General features: G+C 44.0%; 1 protein-coding gene across 7 annotated transcripts; it reads right to left on the bottom strand.

The window, feature by feature from the left end:
• Nucleotides 1-91: 91 nt before the first annotated feature.
• Nucleotides 92-19,974, bottom strand: cnot1 (CCR4-NOT transcription complex, subunit 1). 7 transcript variants are annotated; one of them, XM_063896585.1, is made up of 49 exons: nucleotides 19,851-19,974; nucleotides 17,936-18,233; nucleotides 17,712-17,819; nucleotides 16,720-16,812; nucleotides 16,331-16,399; nucleotides 16,099-16,153; nucleotides 15,091-15,294; nucleotides 14,804-14,972; nucleotides 14,537-14,663; nucleotides 14,255-14,365; nucleotides 13,902-14,072; nucleotides 13,581-13,708; nucleotides 13,224-13,464; nucleotides 12,981-13,100; nucleotides 12,593-12,715; nucleotides 12,340-12,491; nucleotides 12,035-12,185; nucleotides 11,694-11,907; nucleotides 11,364-11,489; nucleotides 10,824-10,948; nucleotides 10,423-10,709; nucleotides 10,264-10,342; nucleotides 9,901-10,134; nucleotides 9,625-9,765; nucleotides 9,243-9,422; nucleotides 8,969-9,085; nucleotides 8,773-8,883; nucleotides 8,526-8,603; nucleotides 8,112-8,289; nucleotides 7,567-7,763; nucleotides 7,177-7,473; nucleotides 6,929-7,069; nucleotides 6,715-6,819; nucleotides 6,470-6,589; nucleotides 5,304-5,498; nucleotides 5,069-5,211; nucleotides 4,760-4,868; nucleotides 4,369-4,538; nucleotides 3,914-4,145; nucleotides 3,580-3,828; nucleotides 3,332-3,495; nucleotides 3,084-3,201; nucleotides 2,875-2,976; nucleotides 2,481-2,654; nucleotides 2,131-2,280; nucleotides 1,862-2,042; nucleotides 1,491-1,623; nucleotides 1,084-1,218; nucleotides 92-1,002 (listed from the first exon to the last, which is right to left on the bottom strand). In XM_063896585.1, exons 2-49 carry the CDS (start codon nucleotides 18,035-18,037, stop codon nucleotides 924-926), a joined length of 7,188 nt encoding a protein of 2,395 aa, XP_063752655.1. In that variant the 5' UTR covers nucleotides 18,038-18,233; nucleotides 19,851-19,974; the 3' UTR covers nucleotides 92-923. The 7 variants fall into 7 exon arrangements, with proteins under 7 accessions (XP_063752655.1, XP_063752641.1, XP_063752670.1 ...); XM_063896571.1 differs by having other exon boundaries at nucleotides 9,901-10,143; XM_063896600.1 differs by having other exon boundaries at nucleotides 7,567-7,721; nucleotides 16,720-16,818.
• Nucleotides 19,975-20,208: the final 234 nt, after the last annotated feature.

Genomic DNA, 20,208 nt, shown 5'->3' on the forward strand with positions numbered 1-20,208 from the left:
TTCTAAAGAATATTTGATTATATATCTGAAATCAGGTGGTGTATTGGCCCCGTCACATCACTGGGGCAGTCTCTGAATGAACACAGATGCGTTGCAGTTTGAATGCTTTATTTCCTGTATGTATGCATACTGCAGTTAAGTAGCAAGAACTAAAGGCAAACTAGAAAGGACTACAAAATACAACACATGGACCAATACATTTACAAAACATTCAAAATGTTACAAAATGGGCTGTATTGGTCCTTCTATTGTTGTTCTTCAATTTGGATCTTTGTACAAATCGTAAAGTTACGATGTCGCCATCATTTTGCACAATATACAAGTGCCAGGGAGAGACATCCAGAGCCAGTTTCAAATGGACTTTCTCCACCGACACAAGACCCCCACATCCCCACCCCACCCGGGAGAATAAACTTCATCTTCCTGTCCCACTCTGGGACAAAAAAGGAATCAAATGAAAGTATCAGGCAGCTTTTCTTCAATCTACCATTCAGCCTCAAAAAGCAACAACAAAAAAAAAAGTCAGGAAAAAGGATTTATGTGGGAGGGAAGCAAACCAAGGACTTTGGTAGCGAGTGAAAATATGTTTGGATGTCTTTACATGTCAGCATACATATTATTCGACATGTGCATTGCTCTCCATACATCTACTCTCCCGTTCTCCCTTTTTTCCAATATTTACATCAAAGCTTCAAAAAAAAGTATATTAAACAAGATGTCCCACTTCATTCTCTCCATCTCAACACAGCCCAAAGGGATCAACAAAAATCCAACTCTTTAGATCCGTGAGCAGTAGTCATCCACATTTTATATGACTGGTTGCCAGTTTATCCAGTGCCGACAGTGAAGAGAGGTGTGTTGTGGGGGAGTGGGTCAAGGCCGCGGCATCTCTCCCGTGGGCTACGAGCGGGAGGGTGCACAGGCTAGCTGGCACCGGTGCCCTCCATCACCTGCTGGGCCTGCTTCTGTCCCATGCAGCACTGGGCTACCGACTGGAACAGCCTGAGGAGAGAGGAGGAGAGTTAGCGTCTCAAAGAGCAACAAAAACATTTCCTACAACAACGGCTCCAAACGTTAACGTACTTTTCAATCTCAGGGGCACAGTGCACAAAGTCATGGCTCCAGAACTTGAAGGCAGGGTTTTTGATCAGCTCGATGAAGGTGATGAGGAGCCCCCATGGGTGAGGCCTGTTCACAATCAGCCTCTCCAAAAGAACCCTGGCAGAGAAAACAAAGCATTAACAGACAGCACATTTAGGAGGAGCATTCACTTGAGATGGCTCGATGTATTCCTTCTGCTCAAATCATAAATAATACAGGCATGTTTGATGTCGTAGAACAAAAGTAAAAATGTCTTAAGCTTGTGTTAACCCCAGACATCATTTCAGACCAAAGACTGATTGCTTCAAGGCTAGGGAACTAGAAGTGGTAAAATGCTAAACCCTTTCTGGGACTCTTACATGCCCTGCTTTATATAGAGATGGTTGTACCTGGTGATCTGCTCCTGGATGGCCTCGGTGTTGGCCTCAGCGAACAGGTAGAGCATGGTGCAGCTGAAATAGTGGGTGTGGCTGTTTGGGTAACGCAGCTGATTGGCGATCGCGTTCAGGAACAGGTACCGTCCTGAAAAACACACGTGCAGAAACCTGATCAGAGCTCGGCTTTTGTTCAGCACATGTGTAACAATCTGATACCAGAACAAACACGCATTACAAAGTTAAATGTACCTGCAAGTAATATCTCAAAGCAGCATGGGATGCTGGACTGAAGTGTTTAGTACTGACTCAGTAAAAAGCTGTGATTCACCAAGCTCCCCTGCTATTGGACAAAAACTGATGTGGTTTGTCCACTGCCAGCTTACCCTCAGTGTCCAGGTCCACTGCCAGGTTCTGGAAGATGTCCATGTGTGCAGAGTGGGTGATGGTGCTCATGGAGGGGGTGCTGCCCTTGTTGTGGATGTGAGCGATCGCCTGTGTGCCCACATACAACACCAGTGCGTTGATCAGCTGGATGTTGTAGCGGTTTCCTGGCTCGTTGGACACCTGGGAGACAAAAGAAGGTAAAAATATATATACTGAAGACTAATACCAACAATGCTAACTGAATAAAATAAGTGGGCACCGGTCCTACCTGCAGGTTGCTGCGCAGCTCAGACAAGAAGGTGACTGGTGACCGAGTCTTCAGATAAGAGTCCAGGTCCTTCTTGAACTGGGAAGGCATGACGCCTGTGAAGTTGGTGAGGATACGGGGCGCGATGTTGATCTCACTCAGCATGTCCACCTGCAGCCGGGGGGAGGGGGAGGTTAATAAAGACACCGATTTATGACATCAGCTGTCAAACTAAACAAGTTCAAACAAGGCTGCTGGTATGGACTGTTTGATACGTCACAAACTTAGAGGTTCTGCTGATTTAGACACTTAGGAACCGCAGGGAATGTGTAAATAACAGAGGATCTCAAGGGATGCGTGTGTGTGTGTACCTTGAGGTTGGGTGTGAAAGGGTCCGGGAGCCTCATGTTGCGTGGGAAGGCACTGAGGATGAGGTTGCGGAGCTGGATGCAGTTGGGTGGGATAACATCACAGAAGCCGTAATGGTAGTCACACAGGAACTCTGGGAAGTCGTGCAGCAGGACCAGCAGCACTCGCAGGGTGCCCTGAAACAGCCGACAGGGGGAGGAGAGATCAAGGTTAGCTGTAGTAATCCAAATATTTACACATCAACATCAACACGTATTATGCTCACAAGGGTTAGTTTAGCATAATGACCAAATCAAACTCCACAACAACCAAATAAGCAGTCATGATAGTGCATCACATGTTTCAGTGTCATCAAACGTGGCAGCACTCTCTGCACGTGGGACACATGAGACGCACCTTGTAGAGGATTTGCATAGGTTTGTTGAGCTCTACATTCCTCAGGAAGGGGGCCAGGTACTTGAAGAGATCAATCAGCAGCTGTGCGTACATGGGCCACCCCTGAAAGAAGAACCAGTTTTAGAAAAAAGCAGCGACAGTGACGTGTCAACAAGACTAAATGCGAGGTATAATGAGTATGTAAAGACAGAGAGTCTAGTCTTGCATACCTTCTGCTGCGGTGTGTGCGCCAGCATCCTGGCAATGAAGATGCGGTGGGAGATGAGTTCCAGCCAAGCGTACACAAAGCCGGGCGCTTTGGTTGGTCTCAGGATGTGGAAGGTATTGCTACAGGGGGGGAAAAAAAGGACACATATTTAATCATTTTAATTTTGAGCACAATTCTATCTCTAGCCGAGCCTTCTCTGTTCCAACTCTGAACACAGGAGCTGGTATCATATCCGTGCGGATGTCGTACCAGAAGGCGGTGAGTGTCTGGAAGTTGATGGTCTCCAGAACATGTTCAGGGGCGTTGAGCTCCAGCAGCAGCATGATGAAAATGCGGTGGTATGGCAGCTGCTGGAATTCGGTCTGACGGACATCATGGTCCTGAATCAGCACCCCGACCACGATACCCAGCACCTGAAGCAGCGCAGAGTGAAATCAGAATCAGGTGACCTGGCCTGTAGAAGCCTGACAGCTGTTTCTGCTTGAGTGTTTCTGTACCTTGTTGAGGAGGTTGATCTTGGTCACCGTGTTGGTGGCCTCTCCGGAGTGTTTGACCAGCAGGGCGATGAGCCGGACGAAAGCGTCCAGGTTGTGGTAGCACTTGGCTCTGATGATGGCTGCGCTGGCTGCTGGGTTGTGCTGCTGCTCAGCCTGAGCACGGTAACTGATCTCCACGCACATCTCTGTGCACAGCCGGAAGAACCTCGTGATCAGGTCATCCGTCTTCAGGATGCCCTGCTGGTGCATCTGGAAGACAGAAGAGGAGGTCAAAATTAGCAAATAAGGGGTGCCGCGACTTCTGATCACTTGCACAACTGATTTAAGTGTTTACCTGTCCAACAAAAGCAGAGAAAGCTTTGGTGCTGTCCCTGCCAGCAGCCGCTGAGTGGTACAGGTTGACCCACTCCCTCAGGAGGTACTCGGCCTTCTCTCTCAGGCCGGGAGGATCGTCATACTCTGAAGCCTGGGAGATCCCAGAGTGCATCATGAAGTTGGGTCCTCCGTGGGCCCGGTCAATCATGGCGTCGTAGTTGGAGCGAACGACATCCATCAGCTGGGGAAGGCTGGAGAGGACAGAGTCAGTTTAAGCCGTCTCACAGTCATTGTTAAAGATTAACATCGAGTTCTAGGTGGAGTAGTAAATACTTCCAAATAACAAATTACAAACTATAGCAAGGTGAATTATGGCATACATTTGTTTGAGTATAAAGGAATGACGTGGGTTATAAAAGCACCACATTCTTCCACATAATCCCCCTAATGAACAGGAAAATTAAATGTGTTTACCCCTCAGGTGCGTTGGCTCTGGAGTGTGCACAGGTCCTCATCAAAGTCTCGATGGTGTGGAAGAGGTCGGCCTCCGTCACATGGCTGACGCTGCGCTCATCCACCAGCAGCAGCTTCACCAACTGCATGGCAAACGCTACGGCCATGTAGTGCAGTCCATTCTCCATCGACTGGAAGAAAATTCAAAAACAAGGTTAAGATTATAATGGAACTTGAAATGTTACTTGGCCAGAAAAACACATCAAAAATCTATAGATCAAGGTCCAGAATGACAAGCCAAAAAACATGCTTTTGCACCAGAGTTAAAGAAACAAAAACACTTTATTGGATCTGAATAGGAATAATTGCCACCACACAAAACTACAGGATGAAGATGAAACAGTAAATGTACCTGTGCCAGGTGCAGGTCGTACTGCTGCATATTCACAAGATGGTTCCTGATCAGAAGCTCCACTGCCTCCACGTTGTATTTGTACTCATCGCGGCATTCAATCAGACATCTGGAAACAAACACGGCAAGTCAACACCAGGAGCAAATATTAACAACATCCTCCACATGTAGCCACCTGAAGTCACACAGAACACGTTCAGCATCACTCAAACCAACGTTTGATCACATTTACAATCATTTACCCAGGCTAAACGAGATTGTATAATCTGAGCTAATAGAGAAGCTTCAATCAGACATGTTGTGGCTCACCTGGTGATCTGCTTATTGCACCACTGCGGTCCATAGGCCCGTCCGTCCTGCAGGGCTTTGAGCACCAGCAGGTGGCACTCTCTGTAGCGGAGCAGCAGGTCTGCGTCAGCTCCACTGGTAGCATCCAGGAGACCCTCAACAGCCTGGGAGTTAGACAAACCACAAGTAAGCATGAATAAATCCTTTACATCGCCTCCCTCACAACTTCTGAAGAGTAAATGCTAAAGTGTCCTACCTTCTGCAGAAGGCCGAGTGCAGCGATGCCGTCCCTTGAGTTCCGGGCCAGCGCCACAGCCTCCAGCAGGCTGCGCAGAGCCTGGGTCAGGGGGTTCATGGCGAGGGCCGGAGGGATGGCATGAAGATGTTGCTCCAAGTCTGCCATGCACTTGTCGTAGATCTGAGCGACATCATCCGTGGCCCAGGCCTGTTGCTGTTAACGGGGATACAGAGATAGAATTCAGTTCTGAGGGTTTAAAACAGCAGAACCCGTCTGTGGCAAGACTTTCCTGACTGAAACAAGTGTTCCTCGCCACGTTTCACTGACCGTCCTTTATTTTTAAACCTTTTATGCTCTTAACCTTTTTCTTTTTAAAGCTCAGCTCCCTAGTTTGGTTTCTTTTATATGCATTTTATTAAATATGATCCTTGGATAAATATTTATTTCATTTTAATGCGTTTCTTTTCTCCTTCATAGCATTGTGCAGCACCTTGAGATACTGCTGTTTTTAAAGTATGCTATTGAAATACAATGTATTATTATTATTACTACTATGTGGCACTTGGAGATGTGCTGGCAGCTTTAGTGTCTTATAAACATTTACCCAATCAGGAATGACATAGGGCCATCTTTGCTGAAAGTAAAGGTATTACAAAGTTCAGATTGGCACCAAACACTCAGTTCATCTCTGGACGAAAACTGTTTATTTAAAATCACTGATTCTCTTTTGAGCCAATTCCTTTTTTAATAATAACATTTTCAGTATAATTATTTTTTACAGAGGTTTAAGATTGCTCTGATGTTCTTTCACATTTCGATTGTATGTTCACACAACAAACGTTGACCATTAAAATAACTTTCTCCAAAACAAAGTTGTAGGCCATTTTGCTCGTCTAAACCTTGCTTTAAGGGTTGATTGTCCACGGCTTATGTCTTCTTCACTCACTCTGAAGAATGTAGGCACCAACCACATGATGTATTCAGAGCCGCAGCTGTTGCTTTGTGCACCGTGTGTTGTGTGGCTGTAACATTCATCTCTATCACTCACTGCAAAGCAAATGCAGCACACTGGAAATTTGAGGAGCAAAGACTCGACCGGTCAAACAGTGCATCTGTACTTCAAACCCCGGCTTCCCTAGTCTTTTTATTTCTGCAGTTTTGTGTTTCTCAGAAGTGAAGCTCACCTTCATCGGCTGAGCCAAGAAGCCAGTGGGTTGCGAGAGATCATTGCTGGGTAAGAAACCTGGAACGTTCCTGGCAAACTCCTCATACACAGCCAGCTGCTTCGGGTCCACGCCTCCCACCTGCAAAACAACAAAGCATTTTGTTACCATCTCATGCTTTGTGAGTGTGTCACAGATCTAGTAACTGAGGAAAAATGTCATTATCTTTGGATATGCTGCATGTGTCCATGTGACGGTGATGTTACCTTGAGTCTGATCTGTTCTGGCATTCGCTCAGCCTGGTACGTCAGAACAACAGGGTCACAGTACCGCCGTCCCTCTTGGCGCGCGTGCTTCCTCAGCTCAAACTCCTGGAAGAGTTAAAGGAACAGTTAGGAAATTGGATGCTTCTGCCATTGTTCATGCATTAGAAGTAAATGTATATTCACAAGTGTTCCGCTCATGTGCTTCAGGTCTCACCGTGGCTAGTCTCTTGTCCATTTCAGGGCCAGCCTTCTCCACAGCTGTTTTCTGAATGAAGCAGCATGCTAATTCACAGTTGTCTTGACCAATCCTGGCTGCAGCCTCTTCCATCATTTCCCTCTGTTGTGGGGTTGGTGCCTGAGAGAATAGACAAGTGAAGCAATAGTGAAAAGGTCAGAAATCTTGCTAGGATTTTTCCTCTTCATGTACAAGGGAACTTTAGCATTTAAAGACCTTCCGCTCACCCTTAGCGCAGCAGCAAAGCTGTTCTTCAGGTTGGTGGCGATGCTCATGAGCAGGGGCTCGCGGCAGGTGATCATGGCCATGCCGGCAGTCAGGTTCCTCATCATATGGTGGGCAGCCACACGCATGCGGGACTCCTCTGAATCCAAAGCAAAGTCCTTCCGGATGATTTGCTCACAGGTCGTCATGGCTATTTTGATAGAGCGGTCAACCACAGGGTGCACTAGCTCCTGAACAGCACGCTCCACTGACTGCCGTACACACTGCTTCAGCTGGGGGTGGGCCTGCAGCAGTGGGATCTAAAGAGGAAAGACACAATAGAAAAAATGATTGAAGGGATAAAAGCAGCCAGAGAGAGGTCTCCGTCAGTGGTCTGTGGGCCCATCACTTACATTGACATTTATATTGATGTGTGGAGCCAGGCCTGCCAAGGCATACACATTAATATCGTGGTAACTGAACTGAGGGGTGGGGGGGCCAGTGGTTGTGCAAGGGGTGGTGGTGGCTGCTGGAGTTGAGGGGGGGGCAGCGAAAGGAACAAAGTCCCCTGTTGGTCGCAAAACAGGAATTTGATTAAAGTCCAGAAAACCTAAACAGAAAGCAAAAAATCAGCAACAAGAACAAGTAATACAGTATTTCAGACTTTCAGTTTTTACATAAAAATGTGTTCTTAAAATTGCTTTCTTTAAATTAAGATTTGATATAAAAAAAATAAGAAATTGGAAAAAGTATTTTTAGCTGAACTGAAAGAACTATGGGCCGTAATGTCTTTAATTATTGCAGAGGGCCGGGCATTACTGCTTCCTTTATACCATACGTTTAAAGTGAACACTTTTAACTCAAACAAACGTTGTAGCTTAAATCTGTCAAAGTTGTAATGCACAGTACGTAGAGCGCAGCAAAATAACAAAGTAAAGGGTATCTAAGGAGCCTTTACCTGTGGTAGAAACTGGCAGCATCTCCTCCGGAGGCTTGGCCTCTTTCTTTGGTGCAGACAGCTGCTCTTCGAGACTCTTCAGCTTGTCTTTGTCTTTTAGCAGGGTCCCTGGCTTCAGGTCGTTGATGTCCAAAGACAAGTTCTTACACAGAACTTCAATCTCAAACTTCAGGTTCAGCTGTAGTGAACAAGAGGACAACGTGAGAAGTTGTTTTTGTATCAGCTTACGCATACAGGTTGGGTCTGTATGGAATATCGTTGTTTTTTGCATTCAAAGCACCAATGATTTCTGTTTTGTGATGAATGAATCCATTTGTTGTCTTTATGTTTGACTTTTTAACAATATTCATCATTCAAACTGATTTCTATGAGATGCCACAGTGAGTTTGCTGCATAGGAAGAGCAATTTGTTACCTTGAGGTCATGCTCCTGATGCAGCTCTGCGAGAACATTCATGATGGCCATGGTCCAGGGGTTCTGGGGCCTGAAGACCTAAAATGCCAGACACATTAAATACATCAGTTGTTCAGTTAATGTAATGAACTGTGTGAGAAGAATTATGCGTTATTTGTTAAAGTAAATATGACTTCATGACAGGACTGGGCAGAGGCATTAGGAAACATTTTTGGCACACCGCTCAGTCGACACCTATTTCACCCACCATGCTTCGCAGACTGGACTCCAAAACCTTGGCCACGAATGGAACCACATAGAGGAGCTCCTGCTGGCCTTTCACATAAGCTTCCAGTAGCAGAGACTTGACTTCCAAATCCTGGGAAAAGGACACTGTAATTTAGTCAACTGGAAAGATTAAAGGAGAAAATCTCACAACAATCTAAGAGCTGTTTCAAACTGACTGTGTAAAGGATAGGCTTGTTTTTGGCCAGTGTGATCATGCCCAACCAGTGGCCCAGGTTCTTCAGCAGCGAGCGATCTGAGAAGTTGGCAGCTGCCTTGTCAGATGTCAACAGAACCTGAGAGAAATGAGTGTCAGTATGGAAGACTCAAGTTTAAAACAGCCAACAACAATTTATGATTTCAAACCAACAACATTGCACGCAGCGTGTAGGAAAATGGTGGAGTCGTGACATTTCAGACTACACAAACATATGTTACCCCCCAGTGGTTTACCTTGATGTTTCTATAAGTCTCATTGAGGACCATCTTGACAAACTCAGGGTTCTTGAGAGTGTCCAGGAAGTTGGAGTAGAGGCCGTGGAAGTTGGGCTCGATGCTGACACGCTTCATCACCAGGTACTGAGACACCCAGGGCATGAACTCATCCTTCACCGTCTCCTTCAACTCCTCAACCTGGAGAAGAAAGCAAATATCGTTTAAAAAGAACTGTCCCTGACCATTATCTTTCTCCTAGCATTTCTAGAGCTCAGGTTAGACTAGAGTTAGGACTTTTCAAAGATTGTTTGAAGACACTTTGATCATTAAGGCCTTGTTTTTCGATGACCTAGGCCTTAGAATATGTGGTTATGATGTTATTTTGTACATTTTACTTTACCTTCTGTGTCATGTTGGACTGAGAAAGGTTGTTGAAGATGAAAGCTATTTTCTCCTGGACATTCTCTGGAGGCTCTACAATCCGTTCTGTCTGGTCAGTGGCCACCAGCAGGGTGTCAATGTTGGTTGTGTTTATAGAGGGCTGCAGGTAGGAACAACAACAACATTTGAAACAAGATTTACAGTTTCTAATTCTTTAATGTGGTAAAAAAAACTAATTAAAGCATTGACAAGGCACAGATTAGGGTGTCTTGAGATCAATTAAAGCCAAACTCACCGGCACATCCTTCTTGAAGGTGCTGGGTGTGGGTCTTGTGATGGTTGGGGTCTTGGCTACCGTGGTTGTGGTGGTGGTGGTGGTGACCAGAGTGCTGGGCTGACCTGGCTGTGGAGCTTTAGGGACCCCGGGTTGCTGCGACTGGACCTGCGCCAGTGCCAGACTTCCTGGCGTGGTGATGGAGCCCTGCATCTTCACCGGAGGGTCCCGTGACTGTTGGCCATACTCGATATACTGCACGCACAGGATATCGGAAGAAGCAGAGCGGGAGATTTAATTGAGCTGTAACGGTAAGCCCCGTCATACAGACAGCTGGGACTAGATAAGCTGCTGAGCCAAGATAAATTAAGGAAACCTGATTACCTCTTGTAAATGGTGGGGGAATTGCAAGAAGTGGGCAATTGAAGCCAGATGTTGACAATACTGAGGATAGTCCTTTAGTCTAGAAATACAAAAGACGTTAGCTTAAGACAAGACAACGTTACATTCATATTCCTTTTGAAAAAGAAGCCATCAATATACCTGTTTTTAAACCTATCTAGGGCGGCAATTCCAAAGTAATACATTTTGGATCCGTACGGTTTTCTTAAGGCTTCAAGAACGTATCGGAGGGCCAAACCCAGGGCCATGTAGGTGACGAGCCCCTTCTCAATTATGCCACCAAAGAGGCAGGCAGTGATGTGCAGCTCTTTGTCCGGGTACTGGGGGAAGAACCGGTACTCCTCGAACAAGTTCCGTAGCATGCAGTTGAACACCTCTCGCTCCCGGTTGATGGTTGAATCCTTGAACCGCTGCAGCATTTCCAGGACCTAGGAAGAGGTGGTTTGGGGGAGGAGTCAATTCAAAGAGCGCAGTTCTGAGAATAGTTTCATCAACTTCTGTCAATGTCTGCAGGGACTAATGAGAAAAAAAGCACTACATACTTCATCCACGGACATGGTCGGATGAGGTGGATGGTTGTAGATGCGCTGGAAGTAACTGTTTGCTTCGTCGTCTATCTCCTTACTAAAGTGCTGGTTCGCCTCGGGCCACACCTGAGAAAGGTCAGCTGGGAAAAAGAGCAGGAAAGTACATTTTAAACAGAGCCTGTTATTTACTTGAATGTTGTAGTCCATCACTAGTGGAGAAAAGTATTGTTGCAAACAGATAGCATTTTTACTGATCAAGTCAAACCTGTGATGCTTAAAAATTACACAAATGATATTAAAGTGCGGCTGTCGGCTAACACCAGAAGACTGATCTGCTTTTCCTTTATTACCAAAACAGTTCATAAATTGTTTATTAGAGGTTAAACTCTGCAGGAACCTTTGAAAAGCTCTTGGTGAATACTATAACTTTGCCTTAACTGCATTTGTGAGGCACGCTTTGATGCCTCAGAATGAACCATGCTAATCAACATGACTGCAGAAGAAATGCAGTGCTACAGTCTCACTGCTACCACAACTCGAAGGCTCTTCTCTTACTCTGCTGAAAGGTGGGTGGGTTCAGGCCCGGTGTGCTCATCTTCCTGGTGCCAAATGGGTCTGTGTTCACAGTCGGCATCCCCAGACTAGAGCCAATACCGGAGCCAATGCCTGTGCCCAGGGGACCTGAAAGTAAAACAAGATCAGTCTTTTCAATCCATACGGACGTCACCTCCTGTGTTAACCTTTACAACACGCTTTCCAAGAGCATCAAACACAAGCTGTGCCACAGTAAGCTCAGGCTCAAACGGCTTTCAATGCAGTGTGACTTTAGGCATGTATGCGTGTTGTGGACGTTTATAAATGAAAACAAATTGAAGAGCATTTTACCAGAGTCCATGCCAGGAAGCTGCGAGGACAGGCTCCCAATGCCCCCAAATGGTGTACTGGGGTTGGGGTTAGTGAGGGGAGGGAAGGCTTTAGCCGGTGACTGGGGGTTACTGAACGCTGAGCTCAGTGAGGTTGGGAAGCCCTGCATGCTCTGAGTGTGGGAGGTGGCTGTGCCCCCCAGATTTAGGGACCCCATGCCGGGGAGAGAGTCCATCTAGAAAAAGTAAGAAAGAGATTCATTATTATTTTTAGATGTATTCAGATCTCTTTTGTTAACACCAATTTCCAACATGAAAAGGCATTATGAAGTCTGGAGTGATATCATTTTTATGTGAAGGTACCTGTACAGGAGAGATGGCATCCAGGCTGCTGGTGCTGGGGGCCCTTCCCTTTGGCATCACCCCCGGTGGAGGTTGCCGGGCTTTATTCATTACATTGCTGCAGTTGGCAACCATGGTCAGGATGGTCTCTGAGAGCTCCTGGGACACACTCCTGAGGAAGAATGAGAACAAATATGTACCTAATTAAAAAATATATAGTAATTGGTGTCTATAAAAAACTTTTAATATGCAAGACATTTAACACAAGTTTAATAAACTGTTTTCTAAAAAGAGAATAAAAGGACAGTGATGATATGTCTCCTCACCCCGCACAGGACTGCAGGCAGGCCAGCATGGTGGCTAAGGTCTCCGGGGGCAGCTGGGCACTTTTGGGCTGGTCCTTGTCTTGTGTCAGACCCCCCATAATGGATGGGCAGCGCCTCTTCAGGAATGTCACACACGCCTGGATAAAAGGTTCCTGACAAAACATACAAAAGGATTTTAAAATACAGGAGACAGGAACCCTAACAATCCTTATCGTTGTACTTTAGAACAACTCTAATCAGTTTGAAGACTTACCCCGTGCTCTCGGATTTTGTCAGTCAGCCATTTATCAAGTTTGAGGTATTCACGGCGAGAAGCAAGTGCAGCAAGGTCAATAACAAAGGCAAATGGAGTACCATTCAGCAACATCGATAGAGACTGAGAGGGGGACAAAAAACAGAAACACTGCCTTATTTACCATGAAGAGTACACATACAACAGATACATGAAGACAAGCACAGGAAACATGGCCTGTATCCTTCAAATGGGTCTTATTTTAATGCATTGTTAAGTACAAACTAGAGAAACCTAAAACATTTGAAAAACATACGGAGTCACATTATTAAATGAAACAGTCTAGCTTAATTATTCTGCTATTTCTTATAAGTTAATGTAGGTGAAAATGTAGTATTTTCTGAAGAACCTTCAAGTCCTGGGCCACATCCAGGATGCGCGACAGCTTGGCCTGGTCATACTGCTCCCCTCTCATGTACCACTCGGCCATTGAATGCATAATAAGCTGACGGATGGAGGGAGACTGTCCCTGGAAAAAAAACGCCAGGTTTTATAAGTATACATAAACCAGGGAAACAAATAATCAGAAGAGTAAGCACCGAGGACAAACGCATGACCTCCTGACTTGAGAGCAGAGAGCTGTATCACCAACCTGTCCGTGCCAGGCGTAGTGCAGGATGATGGCAGAGTTAGGGTGGTTGCCCAGGAAGATGGGCATCAGGGTGGAGATGAGCTCATGGCGCAGTGTGTGCCAAGAGGTGGAGATCTGCAGCAATGCCAGCACCAACATGTCTGGGCAGTGCTTGATGGGAAAGCTGAACAGCTGCTTCACCTGCTCGTACTGGCCAACCTCCGACAGTCTCAGCAGGCTCTCCACCAGGTCCAGACTTTTCCTGTGAAGAGTTCCGGGGAAATCAGTCAAAAACACATCCACATTATATCGATTCAACTACAGCTGAGTGACATGCAGGAGAAAGGTAAATAAATGATTTAAAGCGAAGCTCCATACCAGGTTGCGATCTCTCTGTTGTCATCCTCCGGGGGGGCCTTCAGGATGTCTATGGCCACAGTGTGGCAAGTGTAGTCGGCAAAGGAAAACACTTCTGGGCTCATCAGAGAGTGCTGAATGAAGGACAGCTGAAAACAGAAAAAGCAATTTGAGATTTAAAGTTGGAATACATCCTTAACCTTTCAAACCCCAAGACAATTCCCACTTTGCATTATCATTCATCTTTATTGATATATTTGTACAGCAACATCTATTTTTAATCATGTTACCCATCCCAATTAAAAACATGCCAATCCCATGATCCAGATGTCGGTCAGTTACCTGTCCCTCTGCGTGTTTCCATGGCCGATAGATGAGATCAACAGGAAAGGTCTCCATGCCCAGCCCCCTCTGAATGCCATACACCACGATATGCAGGCCTTTACTGTCCCGGATTATAAATCCTGCGTGGTCCAGCTCATAGGTCACCTCTTTGAAGTTAAGGTTGGGATTCTAGGGCACAGTCAAAGGAAACACAAGTTCAACATCAGCAGGCTTTTAAAAACAACCTTTACATAAATAAATGAATGGCATTGGGAGATATACTGGTGCAGAATTTGACCGATTAAAATGACAGTGACACTGGGAAATGTTGGATACATCGGTCATCAAATGGAAACGGATTGGTCACTTACCACTTCTTTCACAACATCGATGAGAACCTCCACATTCCACGTGTGTGCCTGCGAGCCGTCATTCTTATCCTTGCCATCACTCCAGATACCACTACCTGGAGCAGAGATGGACTGCAAGGGAAAACACAAAAGAATAGAAAATTAAACCATTGTGTGCTTAAAATAATCCACAAGCCAGTACCAGCATGAACCCATAGTTCACAATGATATCGTCAAGGGAACTCTTTCATATTATACACGAGCACTAACTTACGAAGAATATATTCAAATAAAGCGTCTCACCTGTAGTGGGATACCGTCAGTCAGGCCAGAGTGGGTACGCGCCATCATGCCCAGGACTCTGGCCACCTGGCTGGCTGTCACCTCTCTCACCCCATACTGGACGATTATGTTTCTGCACTCATCCAGACTGGAGACAAAAAAGAAACAGTCAGAAGATTTTCTTAAACATTCTAGCTCTTGGCAGTAATACTTGTGTTCAAAACATGTGGCTAGAAACATTTGATTCAACATACAACACCATACTGAACCATGTAAACATAAATTCACCTAGCACAGAAGCCATAGCCGACTTCTTGCATGAATTCTGCGAGAGAACTCTCCATCATGGTCTTAGCTAACTCCCCCGAGTCTGGCAGGATCCTGTCCATGAGAATGTCCCGTTTTTCAGGGTACAGCAGTGGTGCGAGCACCACAGGGCAGCGCTCCTGGGGGAAATCTGAAATACAACAGACATTAAACATTTGAGTACAGGACTTGTAGCATTTCTATTCAGTCTGTCACATATTCAATAGAAGTAGATATCTGAAGGAAAGGTTTGCGTTGACGCCCCGTACCTCGGCAAAGTGTCTTCAGGAAGGCGTCAATCTGCTCCTGCCCGACCCCACTGGCTCCTTTCTGGCCAAATAGTAGATGGGAGAGGAGTAACTGCAAGACCTCTATGGCAATGTCCTGAAAGCCACCTTCCTGGTTTCCTCCGAGATCTGCGTCAACGTATGACCGCAGGAGGTCGGGGAGTTTCTGTTTGATGAACTGCGCAGCTGAGGAAACGGTAAACCAATCAAGTTAAAAAAAACAAAGACATACTTTTATACAGTTTATACAAATAATGAACCAACACAACTGTGTGTTTAAAGTGATGTAGCAATCACTAAACCTTCCTGAGATCATTTAGATAGCGCCTGTCTGCCCATGTGTAACCAATCTGTATCACAACTCAGCAATACGCCCTTATAAAAATAATTTAAAAAAGGGGGGGGCTATTTTTGTTAAATTAAATTAATTAGCACAACTTTCCCCTCAAAAAGTTTAGTATTTATTTGTTCTTATATGTGGCTTTTATAAACATTACATGTTTTATTTTTCTAATACTTGTTGTCAGTAGTTACTGATTTATTTCTAAACAATGTTACTTATTTTATGGTTTGAAACTCCAAACTTGCATTTATCAATATGACACTGACATGGTTATAGCAACCTCCCAACCGGATTTATCAGAGTTCCGCACTATTGTATTTGTGATCTACAGGTTCATTTATCGCTGCAGAGTCATATTTTGCTCACAGTAGAAAGATATGATGTTAAACTGGAAGCCAGAAAACAGGCATGTGTAAAAGTTCCCAAGCTTTTGGTTATAGAAAATAAGGGATGTTTGGTGCCTACAGATTTCAGCTAAGGTTTATTTCAAGCCCACGCCAGCAGCAGGACTCGGCCATCCTAGTTTTTGTTTTAAGTCAGGCTTATCTGCAGTACTTCAAATGTTTGATAAGTTTCATATTTACAGTCAACATCACGGCTAGTTAAAAACAAAGAGTGGGATAATCCGTGGCTTTAGATCTACTTACCAAAACCACGAAGGTCTGCGTTGCTTGAGTTGAGCAAAGCAAGTCCAAATATCACCTGGGAAATACATGAATTAAAAATACAGTCAGAAATGTTTTCTCATTACAGATTGTCTTGGGGTCCCTTGTGTTGACAGTCAATACTCCCTTTTTGCCCAAATGTAAACCATGCATTGTTTGTAAATTGTCCAATTCACACTTGTAAATAATGAAGCCCATTGCAGGTCAGTCTTACCTCTTGGACTTTGCTGAGCTTAAGAACTTTACTCAGTTGAGTGAAGAGGTGGGCCGAGGGCTTCAAACTCTGAAAGAAAGTTTGTGTCAAACACATTAATACATTTTAATTTTAATATGTATAAACCCTTGCAAAATATCTGTACACTCATGCGTTGCTGACTAAGTTAAAGGCCAACATGTCATTTTAAAGAGAGCCTTTTAGTAGGGATGTAACGTTAATAACTATGACAAACTGATATTGGATTTGATTTAGCTAACCTGTGAGTAGTTGCTTCAAGTTGTATGTTTTAACTTAACTTCTAACTTAGAATTAATCTATCAATCAGATCTGCCATACACCCGGGAAACCGGAGGAATTACACAGAAATTCGGACTTCTGCTCCTTACCTTCTGGTAATGAAGGGGATTGTCAACGGCGTAACACAGAGTAGCAATAAAGTTTGGCTTTGATATCAGCGACACACACTCCTGGATCAGAAACTGTGTCTTGGGCAAGTTGAAAAGGGAAACGTACAGAGAAGAAGAGAGGAAACAGAACAGAGGCAGGTGAAGAATAAGATACGACAGTCTAACAGATGAAACAATAAGCAGTACTGAGTAAATGTATAATTATAGTAAATTCAAAATAAGGGGGGAAAATATTGTACATGAAAACATTTCTGAAATAAAGACTTCCTATTGATGCTATTTTTTTCCCCTTTTCATGCACAAACATGGAGAAAAATCCCAGAATTAAAGAGCAATACAAACGTAGTAACTGATGGCTGCAAAATGAGCAATATCCCAGAGGTTAAAAGATTTCAGTGCAGAGAACACAGTTGGTAATCCAGTGATTTATAAGCACATACACTTTAAGCAGACGCACCGGGCTAAAATAGCTGACTCAACCAAAGGATAGTTGGAAATAGGCCTCCCAAAGAAACAATCAGCTGGGTTTTATCAGTTATGTTTTTTTTTAAATAGTGCAACGATACCAACAGCTGCAATCTTCTAAATATTATCTCACTGGGTTAATGGACACACTGTCCCCTGAAATTGAAGGAGATCATTTGTTTGCCAAGCTTTGAAGGATAAACATCCCACAAAAATAAAGTGTCCTCCTAGCGCATGTCCACTATATTTACTACAAATGCGTATAGGATATGAGACCTTCCTGGGAAGTCTTTTTTTTCACTTCAAAAAACAGCAGGCCAAATTTAATACAACCATTGTAAATTTTGAAGAAACTAAAAGTACATTTTAAGGAAACCAACAACAAATACAGTGTCTGAAAAGCCATTTTCTGTTGCTTTTCAGGAAAAGTATGATGCAGTACTACTAAGAAAGATCTTTGTAAAAAAAACAAAACAAAAAACGATGTGTTTCTAATCAAAAATTACCTGGTGAAAGTCCTTGCCACTGCTTTTACCATCGCCACTGAAATCCACATGAGAGAAGAGACAGCGAAGTAGATGCCTGTCTGCCTCAGGACCGTGACGATTCACAATCTGGGAGAATACAGGCAAAACATCCAGAACAAGTGGACACGATGAGATACATATTAGCACGCTTCAGGGAGATAAATGATGAACAAAATGTACTTCATGCCAATGCCATCACTTACATGCTGTATTTCCTGCTGGCTGGCTCGATAGTTTTTCTTAGTTAAATTGTCCACCAGATAGCTGATTTGAGACAAAGCCAGCGAAAGCGAGTCAAGATTCATTGCTGTTCGGGGCGGAAGCAGGCGGCCGAGCACGGCGCAAAATCACCATTATTCCCCTTTTGTCACTTCAGTGATAGGTTACTTCTGCTCCCCCCCCCCAAAAGTGTAAAAATATATATAAGCTTCCAAATGGGTTTTCCGATCAGTGGGTCCCAGTGCTAGGTAAAGTCCTTCAGTTTAAAATCAAGTTCAGCATCTGTAATGAAAGGGAAAAACAAGTTAAATGTGATTTTAAAAACAGTGCAAAAGTTGTGGAACACAAATAAAATACAAGAAACAAAAAGGGGAATTCCTGTGTTAACCACTAAACCTTGAGTTCTGAAGTATTACTTTCATGCAGCACATTTTTTTACAATGGTTTGACAACAAAATGTTTTGTTACAAGCGTTGAGGCCTACGTGCATAGCAGTAAAATCAATTGTTCGTTGGTTGCCCAGATATTCATCTGCTAAAAAAATCCCAAAATAGGGTCAACACGAGGTTTTAGCCACTTACGTTAGTACAGTAGCTTCTCGGAGATATTGTAATACTAAAAACCTGCCGTACCCATAGCTTATAACGTCACTAGGCCTCGAGTGTACCCAGAAATCTGGTACACAGGTTCCGTTGCTTAAGTTGCTTACCGAACCCACCTACATTGCAGTTAACAATTGCATAAACACTGTCGCAGCTTTATCAACAAATTTAGAAATAAGTAGCATTTAAAATGCAGCCAAATGCACATGTCTATTGACTAATGGACTGAGAGTTCAAATCACCAATCGAAACAAAGAGCAAGCTAACGTAAGTTAGCAATATTACCAGCAAGCGATATGTCTTACGTGTTAATTAACGTTTGGCATTCATATATGTACTAGAACAACCTATATGATAAATGGCTATGTGAATTAATGGATTCACAGCAATCCTTTAGAAGACAATACTCCTGTGGCAAGTCGGGCGTCCTAGCTAACTAAGCTAACATTACCATGACGCTGATAAACACTTGCTAGGAGAGAAGTTAAAGTTAACGTTAGCCAACATGTTTACCGAAGCATTAAAGCTTTAGTCAACGTTTCTTGTTACATGTGTTTCACACTGTCGTTTACTTAATCACACTTTAGTAATTTATCTTCTCATTAAATCAACTTCCAAGTGGTCAATATCTAAAACTAACCCCTGTGAAATGTTACCAACTCCCTGTAGGCTACGAGCTAATGCTATCAACTTAGCATTTGCGTGAAGCTAACATTAGCAACATCAGTCCTTCTCGAGCTGGTCTGTATGAATTGCTAAAACCCATGAACAATTCATTTCATTATGTTTTACTTTTGTAAAAGTCCGTTGTGCTAGCTATACACTTACTACAGTTTCGGGACCGTTACACAAACAGCGGTCGTGAGCGTGAAGGCCTCAAATAATGCGGATGGGTTTTGCGCGATCGTGCAAGCTAACGTTAGCATTAACCTTGTTAACGTTAGCTCATCTCTATGGGCTCTGGCTAATATATGGAATTGCTAACACTTTATGCTAGTCGCCTGTGCTAACTATCTCGCAACGACGCGTAAATGTTACACTGAGTCAACGTTAATAATCTCGCCGGCAAAAATGTGACTACTAAAGTCTTAGAGAAGTACGTTACCAACTTTGCACGAGAAATGTAACTTAATTAATGAATTATTACTTCTAAATGTGACCAATATGACAGCTGCTTTTCAGCAAATAGACCCCCCCGTACTGGTGGCTAACGGCCATCCCCCGTATCAACATCGTTACTTTGGTGTAAAATATATATATGTCGACGGTTGTTTACCAAATATATTGTACATCTCACCATGCTCCCAAGAAAGTAATTCAGATGTTCATCCCTTCTTGTTTCGCACAACAAACTTGACGAAATGGAAGGGTCGCTCTGCCTCCAGTTCAGTTTGATTTTCAAAATAAAATGGCGACTGTCACCACCGCGGCGCGCTCACGGGTCGAGTTCGAGAAGAGTGCGTGAGTTTATCCGCGCGACACAAACGCAAGGTGCTCGCCAGTAGACACCTGGGTCAGTGCTACATGCCATCAAGTAATATGATGTTTTATCAAATGAGATAATGAAAATCAATCATGTTTATTGTTTTGCTTTATACCCTGAACCTTGTTTTGTGTTACATTCAGGGAAACCAGGATAACAAAAATAAAAACAA

Source organism: Eleginops maclovinus, chromosome 2, assembly GCF_036324505.1.
Source record: "Eleginops maclovinus isolate JMC-PN-2008 ecotype Puerto Natales chromosome 2, JC_Emac_rtc_rv5, whole genome shotgun sequence".
Lineage (NCBI taxonomy): Eukaryota > Metazoa > Chordata > Actinopteri > Perciformes > Eleginopidae > Eleginops > Eleginops maclovinus.

What these genes read in the sequence shown, in the direction of transcription:
- cnot1 (XM_063896554.1), bottom strand. Translation starts at nt 18,037, where the DNA reads ATGAATCTTGACTCGCTTTCGCTGGCTTTGTCTCAAATCAGCTATCTG. An exon ending in AGCTCAGCAAAGTCCAAGAG is followed by an intron (nt 16,154 to 16,330) that starts GTAAGACTGACC and finishes TGTATTTCCCAG; the next exon opens with GTGATATTTGGACTTGCTTT. An exon ending in TCGATGTTGTGAAAGAAGTG is followed by an intron (nt 14,073 to 14,254) that starts GTAAGTGACCAA and finishes ACTGTGCCCTAG; the next exon opens with AATCCCAACCTTAACTTCAA.